The 11,640-nt window shown below is 39.1% G+C and overlaps 2 protein-coding genes across 2 annotated transcripts; both read right to left on the bottom strand.

The window, feature by feature from the left end:
• Positions 1-8,751: 8,751 nt before the first annotated feature.
• On the bottom strand, positions 8,752-9,615 carry LOC139128303 (uncharacterized). Its single transcript, XM_070694105.1, has one exon. It carries the CDS (start codon positions 9,613-9,615, stop codon positions 8,752-8,754), a length of 864 nt encoding a protein of 287 aa, XP_070550206.1.
• Positions 9,616-10,020: 405 nt separating this feature from the next.
• Positions 10,021-11,640, bottom strand: LOC139128315 (uncharacterized). Its single transcript, XM_070694113.1, has one exon. The coding sequence runs from the start codon at positions 11,638-11,640 to the stop codon at positions 10,021-10,023; it is 1,620 nt and encodes a 539-aa protein (XP_070550214.1).

The following is an 11,640-nucleotide window of genomic DNA, read 5'->3' on the forward strand; positions in this document are numbered from 1 at the left end:
ATAAACATCTGACGCCAAAAACGGGGAATTATGTTTAACCTGAGCTTATAGGTAGCAAACTGTCTGTGCTAAAAACCCCACTGTACGCATTACCTTATATCTTCAATTTAGTATCTTTTTTTACTATTCATGTTTTAACAAACATTAAGTATCGTCAGTCACGACAATCACGCAGGAAACAATGACACAAAAAATAAACACGTGACCTCAGAAGAAGTGAAAGTGAACAATCTTTGTTATCACACGAGATCTTTATCATAACTTCTATCCGCTCTTCAAACAAGATGTACTTCAAAATATTTTCAACAGAAGTGAGAACTCAGTGTCTTTCGACTTGTCGGCTTTTTCCGTTGAAGGAGGAAACGTAAGATCAATTGCGAATCTATAGGTATTCTTTGCATAACTGTGAAATCGAGTTGCAATATATCCCCGTTGGCTTACAGGAACAAAATTGTCATTTGCCTCTCAGTGTTTTTCAAAACAGAACATGCAACGTAACTGATAAAAACGTCGACAGTCTCTTATTTAAGTTTGATAGAGGATGAACTCGAAAATGGCAAATAAGAATTCCAACTGTCAGTGACTTCGTCGAGGCGGCGTCAGTGCTTGTTTGACCTTACACCATGTGAAACTAGCAGCACACGGCTGCCTCTAGCACGCATAGACTGCTACGCTGAAATTGCTTCCTATTTTCAGAGGCTTTAGTTTGCCTTCGCGGGTACGAAGGAAAACATGTAAGCGATAAGGTGGACATACATGATCTGAGATCTTAAATAAACATTTGATAAACTAAAATGATCTCAAAGATATCATTGCGGGTGAAACCATCATAAATTAATGTTTGGACCTGCGGTTCTACTGACATATACCCATTTTGATCGTAAATATTGTTACGCATTGAACAGCTTCTCAGTTTCAACCAGTAAATGATAACACAGTTTGTTCATTGGTGGATATTGTGCTATGGATACAGATATGTAGAATAGCTTATAACAGACTAGTTCAATTAACCATTAGGCAACGCAACCATGATAATTCTTGAGATCAGTGTCCTGCGTAGCCAAAATTGCAGATTAAGTGTATGGACTATAAACCCTGAATGTAGGTGACTTGGGTTTCTGCCATTTCCGTAAATAAAGTAAGCCGTATTTTCCCATTTAACGTCCTTATAATGCTATATGCACAAAGTCGCGTATAGTCAGTGCATCAAGACAATGAACGCTGCCTTTGCGAAACCGTGTAAAGAGTAGGGCACCGGTGCATTAAATGTTAAGTGCATCAACAGCAACGGCATTAAAGTGTGACCTTCGATAAAACCACCATCGGTTTATCATTTCTCGTCTGTGTCGTCTTTGTTAAGACACACTATTCACGTCTTTAATGGTATGCCGCATGTTTAGTCGCCAGTAGCCACCTGGATTCAACGACTGAGTTCGAAGGTTCCCTGGGCTGGACTTTTCGATGATACCTACTTCAAGTCGACCTGTTGCCATTTGCTAAATCCCATTTATCTTTAGGATAATGCTGACCGTTTAGCTACGTAAATTTTCATCCAGGCTTTATAACGACGAAAGAATTTCGCGCCGTGACAAGTCAAGTTAAGGAACAAAGGTCGTGTCGCTCAATTGTAACACGGGTTATAATGTTATAAATGAACTGTGTACCAAGCAACTATCATTCACTGCGCAGCCGCAATATCGCACCTGTGAAGAAAGCAGAAGAAATCTATCAAACAGCTTATTGACGGACTCTTTTGTTGCACATTAAATTTGTCATATAAAGGAATAAGAAGGTGTATTGAATTGAAGTCAATGATGAGAGACGATAACCTTTGATTATCCTTCCAACGCTTGCGGTCAAGTTTCATCGCTAGTCTTGAACAGTTTTAGTAATTGCTGTCAATATGGTGAGCAAATTACTTAATGTATGCTCGTCGTTTCTCTCGCTACATAGCCAGCATAGAATACAAGCGTGGCAGCCTCGAATTTGTTTAATTTATTTGCTGTGATACGCGAAGCAAATGTCGGTCAAAGTGCGTGGCCCTCGAAGTATTTTATAGTACAGTGCATTACGACGATGTTCCTCAACTGAAACTTTTGTGATTAAGTAAATATTAGCTCAACACTAGACAAAGCGCGGTGTATATCGCAAACTTTAAGTACGGGGCCGTAGCTAAAATATGATTTACTGGTCAAACAGGCGTCGCCTAGGTCAAAATGCATCCATTGATCAGCAACGATCGATGCTCATCAAACGGCATTCACTGCCAAAGCATTTTTACAATACGATGACGTCATTCCAAGTTAGACAGTGGTGTTTCTAACAGCATGACACATGGTTAATGTCGTGAATGTCGGGCTGTGTAAACTGCTGACGCCGATTTAAGTTGGTCATTGTAGCGGCAGTATTGTACCGGATTGCCTTGGTTTTTATTCGAGTCTACCTGACAATTTAAAATTGTCTCTATTTTTTACATTAACGCTGGATCAGTACATATCATATCACCTTGTGTGCGTGTGTGCCGCCACTGCGATAAGGACTTGTTTTATTGGCAAACGGGCGACGGAGAAATGTTAGGGACCGTCTCCTATTATCGCATAATTTAAAACCGCAGCATTCATCTGTAAGAATGCACGTGGATTCAACTCTTTTTAATAAGACTCAGTAAATTAAACTTTGATTTCAACTTTTTTTAAACATCCAAGAAACTTATCAAACTAAATAAATATATTTTGGGTTTTGCATGTTTTTGCGTAGAGGTAAAATATGTTTACCTTCGCACAAATAAAGAACATGTTATTCATACATATAACTTTGCAGGAAAACACTTCAAGATAGAAAACAAGAGTTCTGGACTTTGACAATGTCATTTCCTTTGAAGTTACATAATTTGATAATCTGACAATCTTTGAGGAGAACATCTTATTTCTGGATATTATTAAGTTGTTATATACTCCCCGCAGTCTAGAGGTCGACGAGACATGTGACTTTGGCATAAACTGGTCACAGACATCTCACTTTATTTAAATTTCTTCAATACAATTGGAACTAATTTGGGATAATTAGATGGTGAAGTAATGCCGATTTAATCTGCAAATGTAATCTCATCTGCTTTTCTTTTTACATTACACACTTGTTTTTATGAGTAATTTGCAATATTGAAACATTCAGCTATACGGCACCTAACACTTTTGAGAAATTGTGAAAAATATGAAAATCCAATTATCACAATTAGTTCCAATCGTGTTTTATACTCTCTTCAATGAAAATTAGCATCCATTACATGTAAGAAAATTTTCTGTTTGTCCTCGAAATTCAGCAAAAGCGTTGTAGTGATGCGATTCCCTCTTGTTTACTCACAAACACTTTCGTTTGATGCTGAAAATACAACAGTTATTGTCTCTTCGGCCAGGAAGAATGAATAAGTCCTGGGATCGCTGCTTTTATGATTTCAAATGTAGATTTTGTTTCAATTTCCGCAAATTTTATACTTCAGCATTCAGTTTTGTCGGTGTTTTTGTTTTGCAGATATTTACCGCTTTTGTTTGTTTTTTGTTTGCTTTTGAGAGCAAATGGTACCGCTCAGAATTTGTTAAGTCACACTACATGTGTATGTTATGCCTCCGATTGATGTTGACAGTTCGTAAAATCTAGACTCCGCATCGTCATGAACGATTTAAGTAGCGGGTTATTTTACTAATCCGTAAATGTTTAAAAAAATATTACCTAGTGCGATATTGTGGCTGGCACAGTGTATCCTTACTTCACCGCATTTTTGTGTTGTTGAGAAGCCTCGATATAGATTTGCTAATCCGTACAGTGATGCATATGTGCAGTATCCAACCTATCATTACTCACTAATTTCAAATACAAATGAGTTTAAGGTGGTTGGAAAGGCTAGAGCGTCAGTTATAAACTTCAATAAAACTATTAAATATGAAGTAGTCAACATTCTCTGTGGAATAAAAAGACCTAAACATTTGGGCTCAAAGGCATTGCAGAGTTATAGCCTGTTGAAACTTCTGAAAAACTGACCAAATAAGAAGAAGTTGGGGAGTCCTTAGTGTATTAACTATGGTAGAGGTCCCCTAGTTTTTAAGGTTGACGCAAGTCAACAGCAGGTCCAACTTGGGTTCATTGAAAGCATGTTATTTGCATACAGTGATTGTTCGTCAATGGCAATCGCTGTCTCATACATTCTCGCCGTTGCGAGAATGTGACGTCAATTCTGAACAGCTGTTTATGCGTCGTAGGCGGCGTCATACATGTCATATGGAGTTTCATGTCGTGTACGCTTTTTGTGTTTGGTTTGGTCAGTAAGTATGTGCAGCGTTAGTGCAATGATGGATTGTCTCAACCCGAGGTTATCAAATAGCATAATATCAAAACCTACTTTGTACGCATGACCCCTGATTTATTACATATAAGGTCGGCTTATGTGCGAAGCTGCGATTGAGATAAGCAAGTGTACGGTATGCGCACGTAAAGTACGTCAATATAAATATCTTAGGGACCTTCTCATATTTTAACAGAATTTAAAACTGTGATATTCAATTGTTTAACTGCGGACATGGATTCAAATTCTATAAGCATGGGCTAAGGTGAATAAACTTTAGAAGAGTAATAAGTAACAACGGATCATTACCGCGACTTGCAAACTCCAAAGAAACCAGACATTCCTACTTTATGTTTGCTTTACGTGTTGCTCATTAACTATCTGATTAGACAACCGCAACTTAAGGTAGAACGCACCCCAGGGACAGACATTTGGACTCTCAAACTTTTACCATTCTCTTCTGATATACCATATGTGGGGGTTCATTTTAAAGCTCTTGGTGAGAGAAAACTTAGTTTTCGAATTTTTTATTTCTCCATAGAGTTAACACAGGGATGGCGGCCATTCTGAATTTCTAATATCGGTAAACTGGGTAATTTGTTTCTCTAGTACCAAAATTTGCATGGTGACCCCTTATTTTTATTCTTGATTTTGAAAGAGAATGATTGAAAGATTCCTTGAGGAAAGTTAGAGCACAAGTTTAAGTTTTCACTTTCGAGGTGCATACTACCTTAATGGAAAACTTTGATTACCTACCATCAAATTTTAACGTTATGGACCTCATTATGATACATCTTACATTCGTGACTTGGACATAAAATGGGCCGACTATTGACCGTATTCCTACATTGTAACCAAACTTTCTTACCGATTTATAGCAAAAGCGCAACGTGGAATGGTATCTGAGATGTCAACGCACTGACTGGATGTCGTATATTGTGGGTTCGAACGCCGATGAAGACAATGTATGCAATATACGTACAGAGCGCGAGACATAGTTTGGCACTCGTCCAATGAGTCTCTTGAAAACGTTCAACCATGAAGGCGCATTCCGTATGGCGTTTTAATGGACAGAATACTCTATTTCTTTCTACGGTGAATTTATGATAATAAACAGGATGCATGACTTGAACAACAAACTCTAGCACGGAATTATTTTAAGCGGCTTGTAAATATATCACACTACCGAATAGCCCTTGCAAAGGTATTGAATATGGCATGGCCACAGTATAATCAAAATTAACATTTTCTAGTTGGAAAGCTGCCAAGAATCAAATCACTTAATTTTAGAATATAAGTTAACGTTGGATATAAATTATTCATCAATATAACTGACTAACACTGAGTGTATGCCAGAGGACAATGCAACTCCGGAATCTTAGCGGTTTGTATTTCTTTACCATAAAGAGTATCCCAAAGGACAATCGGCAATTAATACCAAGGAGAAGACGGGCCAGTCGGTCTTTAACCGTGCATCACTAAGCCCATTGGAGATGATCACATTATGTTTCAAACTCTTTGTGTGGTAGTAGGGGCTTTCTGCTGCCATTCTTTGAATGGCGCCCCCTGGCGAAAACGATGAGTGAGACTGTGAATGTTACCCATTGTCGAATGTTCATCCTATTTCGCTTACCATATAAAGATTGAATAATAGAATAAATGATTCAAGGCGTGAGCTAAATGTCAGTATGAGACCTAATTTATCGTTGTTAACATGTACAATATACGTGAAATATACACTCAAATCCCTTAACCCCACTTGGTAACATTTTTAAAACACATTATTTGATGCAAACAATCGATATGGCGACTGCGCGCGGATCACGAGATATCGATAAAAATATGTTCTCAAAAAAGTAAATGTTTGAATTTCGGTGGCGCACCTAAATTCAGCTTCCGAACATCGAACGCTCTGCACTGGGGCCATTTTCAACTAAGCTATGGAGTACGAGTCTACGCTAACGCTGCTGTACGCCACAGTACCACTCGCATCGGTGATCGGTCATGCCCCATGGGGGAAAGCCGAGTCTTACTGACTCGGAGAAAAAACGGAAAACAAAGTTTGCTGATTCCACCAGAATTCGCATAGGTGACTAGCACAGATACGTGCGGTTGATACATAGCGGCCGCAGCGTGGTATGCACGCATACCACGCGGCGGCCGCTATGTATCGAACCACGCGTAACTGTGTGGCAGACGACAAAATGTAGTCATCAGAGGCGGCTAATATTTTACACGTAAAAACTGATATCTATGTGGTATTGGTTAAAAATATAATAGAACTGACTGAGAATAATAAAAACGACAAAAACTAAGGAGAAGTTTAAAAAAAACTTACCTGAAGTGAAGGCATAATGCTGTATATAAAGTCTTCGCAGTGGGAGGTAAAATTGCGTCGTTCGAACTTATTATGGACTCCCTAGAATATCGTCAATCAGCACAACAACAAACCTTCGGGGATTTCGGGTCATAATCAGAAACGATCGTAAAACTTCGGGATGTAAAAATACGCTCGGGAAATGACATGTTTTTATCGATATCTCGCGATCCGCGCGCAGTCGCCACGTCAAATATCGACCGTTGGAATAAAAAAAATGTGTTTTAAAAATGTAACCAGTGGGGGTGCCTCTTTAAGTTTTAAATATACTGCAGCAACAAGGGCAAATTGGAAATAACACGAGATAACTTGTCATGTAGGGTTTCCGTCATGTCCATTCAGGTAGAGGGATACCTATACTCTTTCTACATAACATCGATAGATCAGTGCAAGCTAGACGTAACTCATTTTTCAACAAACTAATTTAGAGCGGAATAAAGGTTTTAAAAGCCTTTAACTCTAAAATTGAATTTGTTTGTAGCTAATTGTTTCATGGGTAAAGGGTAATGTTATAGATATATAACATGTCACAAATGAATGTAACAATTATGTAATTGTTTTATGTAAATTAAAAAAATTAGAGTTATGTCTATCTGGCACTAGCATTTTGAACAAAAAGGACGTAGCTTATCATTAGTTTCGTCCTTTATGCACATGTTGATTTTCCGTTTTCGATGAAATATTTTTGAATAGCATCATCATTATGAGATGTTTTTATATTTTGAATTTTTTACAGTTTTCCCGGGCAAAACAGACACAACTATTGAGTTATTTTCTTAGAACACGGACTGTCATCAAGTGTAAAGGGTCGTAACTCAAGGTACGTCCGCTGCGTAATTTCATTTAAGTTATATTGACTGTTTTACTCAAAATATTCAAAAAATATGTATTTGTCATTCCCGAACAAATATATATCAAAAATTTGATTTTGAATAAACAAGGTTACGTCGCTTTTGCACTGGGTCCTCCTTTTTTTTTAATAAAAAGTCAGCTTTGGTCTGGTAATTATTATTTCTTAGACTTTGCCTCGAGCCGTTCCATTTCGCTCTGTGACGTTGGTGTTCTAGAATTGTAAACACTTGGAAGTCTAGTTGCGTGTTTTGGCAGCACCATGCAAAACACATATTCCCAGTTATCCCACAATGCATTGCTTTGACTGTCTATAACACATATACACACTCAAAACAACAATAACATACCAATCTTGTGATGTAAAACGGACTATTCCACAGGAACGTGTGGGGTACACACTTGGGGATAGGTTCGGTTAGAGAGAGACAGAATAGGCCGGAGACAGCTTTGTATTGTGTCTTAGTATGACCAAGTTCAAATCTTGACCTTTATTACTATCACAGATCCATATATACATTGTAGTATGAATAATCATTAGAATCAATGAATGACACGACTAACTAATGACACGCCCAATGCATAATCTACATAATTAGTAAAGGAAAGGGTGGGCGGAGCTACACCATACACGTGATTCCCAACATCCTCCCGCCAGCAAGATAAAGAGTTTCAAAAATCTTACACAACTGAATTCACAAATGCAAAAAACAACACGAAATAAATCTCAAGAGTAAAGTGTCTATGATAAGCGTAAGATTGGAAAGAATAATCTGAAAGATCAATGGCGGTTGGTGTCTAATCATGCTTGATAAGAAAGTACGCCTGGTACGGATTAAATCACAATCTGCTTCTGTTTGTGGCGCGTGATACAAACTTCAAAGAGAACTCTAATGCAAATCCTTATATAAACTATACTTAATTAAATCCTTCTTACAGTACAGGTTCGTTATAAGCTTTAACAGAAAGAAACTACAAATAAGATGACGGAAATACTTTGTGTAAACGTTACATTAATCTCTAATTCAAAAAATAACTGTAAGTTACAATCTAACGGATGTTCATAGCGAACGTCAAATGAAATCAAAACTGAAATAAGTTCAAAGTTACAAATCTCACAAACTAAGTAAACTCTAAACTACAAAGCAGTCACTGAAGATAGTGAATGCGAGTCTGAAACAAAAACTTACTAATACAGAATTGATGACATTTCCTTTAGTCGTTGACGGGCTTTCATAGCCGCTTCACGAACTGGTCGTGAACTAATCACGCTACTATTTGTAGTATGTGCACCTTCGTCAGCGTCGGCGCACGTTTCATTATTTTCAACTTCTGAATTAACTTCTAATGGATACAATTTAGTGATAGGTCTACTAGTTTTGCCGGTACGCGTTCTGATGCAAGCGGAACGCACTAAACCATCATTTCCTGTGTTAAGTTTTTCAACAATGGCAAGAGACCACCTTATCCGTGGGACAGATTTGTCTTCCACTAGAACAACATCACCCACCCGTATCTGATTCTGAATGGCTCCCTTCCCTGAAATTCGATCTCTTTCACGCAATGTGTTGAGGTAATCTTGAGACCATCTTTTCCAGAAATGAGTGTGAATTTTGCCTAAATACTCTGATCTCCTCTGGAGACGTTCTTGGCAACCAAATGTTGGGTCATTTAGCTCCTCTTCATCGATTGAGTAATATGGCAAAGTTGTGATAAGACGACCATGCAACAAGTGTGAAGGGGTCAAGGGTGAAAGATCGTTGGGATCGTTGGAAAGATAAGTCAGTGGACGATCGTTCAACGTAGCTTCAATTTCAGCAAGAACTGTCTGTAACTCATCGACTGATACGAACGATCGACCGAGAACTTTTTTGAGGGCAGTTTTAGTCAAGCCGATAAGTCGTTCCCAAAAGCCACCAAACCACGGCGCACGTTTTGGAATGAAAGTCCATTCCACGCGACAGTTTGCAAAGTAGTTCCGTACTGGTACTGATTTCATCATGTTTTCTATTTCCGTCGCGGCTGATAAATATGTGGATCCGTTATCCGACATAATTTTGCGCGGTAAGGAGCGTCTGGCGGCGAACCTCCTGAAGGCTCGTAAAAATGTCTCGCTACTGAGGTTTGCGACCAATTCTAAGTGTACGGCTCGAGTAACGGCACAAGTGAATAAACAAATGTACGCTTTTTGCTCAGACTTTCCTACTGAGACATACACTGCACCAGTAAAATCCACGCCAGTAACAGTAAAGGGTGGAGCATCGCTCAATCTACAACTCTGTAGGGGTGCGGGGATTGGTTTTCTGTAGGATTTGCCGCACACTATCCGACAGACAACGCATCTTCTCAATATTGATTTTACAAACGGTCGAATTTGTGGAATCCAAAATCTCTGCCGAATGTGTGTGATTGTTGTCTGTGATCCGGAGTGTTATTTGCCAATGAGCGGCAATCACTATCAATTTTGTGAAGTGATTTTCTCGGGAAAGGAGAAGCGGAAATTTAGCTTCCAATTTAACGGCGCGTTGTGAAGCCTACCACCAACACGAACGAAGCCTTCTTTGTCAATAAACAAGCGAAGTTGGTGGGCTAATGAGCCAGCTGATTTCTGTTTATCGGTAAGCGCCTTAATTTCTGTGAAATAAGCGCACTTTTGAGCATCACGGATCCATAAACTTTCAACGGCGTTGATTTCTTGTGCGGTCAAGGGATCAAGTTTACGGTCCTTTTCCTCACTCTTCAGATTGTTCACAAATCGTAGAACATAAGCACTTACGCGTAATAGTCTAGTCAAAGAGCTATAGTCAGTAGAATCTACAATTTCGGAGATACCGACATGAGTAGCAACAGGTTGTTCACGCGTACCTTTGCAAGCTTCTGCTGCGTTAATTTCATCATTGACGTGTAACACTTGACTATCAAAGACTTCGCAAACTGGCCAATCTCCCAATTTTAGCCATTGTGGTCCATGCCACCATAGCGTGCTTTCAGCCAGTTGTGACGTCAGAATGCCGCGAGACAATAGATCGGCTGGATTATCAGTTGTAGGACAGTATTTGTACTCACCAATGAGTTCATTGGCCTTGATTTCAGTAATTCGATTGCTAACGAAACATGGCAACTTCTTATTGTTTTGCAGCCAGTATAGGACGGCCTGACTATCAGACCACAGATAACACTTGTCAATACTAATTTGTTCGTTGAGACTGGAGTGAACAAATTTCAGAAGACGAGATCCTAGCAAAACTCCCATGAGTTCTGCGCGTGGGATTGTCAAAGGTTTGACTGGAGTTACTCTACTTTTGGAAAGTACAAGGGCAGTTTCGCGCGTCTGCGGATTGCGTAAATAAACTGCTGCGCCGTAGGCCTTCTTGCTAGCGTCAGAAAACGCATGTAATTCAAATTTGCTTTCATTGATATCTGAGTTGAATGGGTAACGTGGGATTTGTATTTCGGAAACTGTTTGTAATTCGTGGCATATCTTAACCCATTCGTTTCGAAGATCGCTTTGTAGCGGTTCGTCCCACTGAAGTTGTGCTTTCCACAATTTCTGGACGAAAATCTTAGCATTGATATGTACGGGAGTAATGAAACCGAGAGGATCGTACAAACTTGCAGTTGCTCTAACAATTTCTCGTTTCGTAACAAGTGGTTCGCTTTCTGTTGCTTTGTCTAATTCTTTATCTGGGTAGCGAAGTGAATCTGATTCTGTATCCCAGCGTAAACCAAGTACATTTGCTATGCTATCTGAACACGGAATATTTGCCCTTCCAACAATTTCCTTCAACTCTGCGCAGTTAGTAGCCCACTCACGGAGATTAAAGCCGCTTGATTTCATGAGATTGATTGCCTCGGTATGATAATCTATGAGTTTCTGTTCAGAGTCGCGTCCACTCAAAACATTATCAACATAGATATTTTTGCTTAGATCTACGGCAGTTTCAGATCCATCATTTTCTAAGTGAAACTTGACGGTTGCGTTCAAAATGAACGGCGAACATGCGGCACCGAACAACACGACTTTAAAGCGGTAAATACGAAATGGACTGTTTGGATCGTCAGGGTCCGATAACCACAT

Source organism: Ptychodera flava, chromosome 3 (genome assembly GCF_041260155.1).
Source record: "Ptychodera flava strain L36383 chromosome 3, AS_Pfla_20210202, whole genome shotgun sequence".
NCBI classification, from domain to species: domain Eukaryota; kingdom Metazoa; phylum Hemichordata; class Enteropneusta; family Ptychoderidae; genus Ptychodera; species Ptychodera flava.

Excerpts from the sequence above, each read along its gene's own strand:
- LOC139128303 (XM_070694105.1), bottom strand. The coding sequence starts at position 9,615 with ATGTCGGATAACGGATCCACATATTTATCAGCCGCGACGGAAATAGAA.
- LOC139128315 (XM_070694113.1), bottom strand. The coding sequence starts at position 11,640 with ATGTGGTTATCGGACCCTGACGATCCAAACAGTCCATTTCGTATTTAC.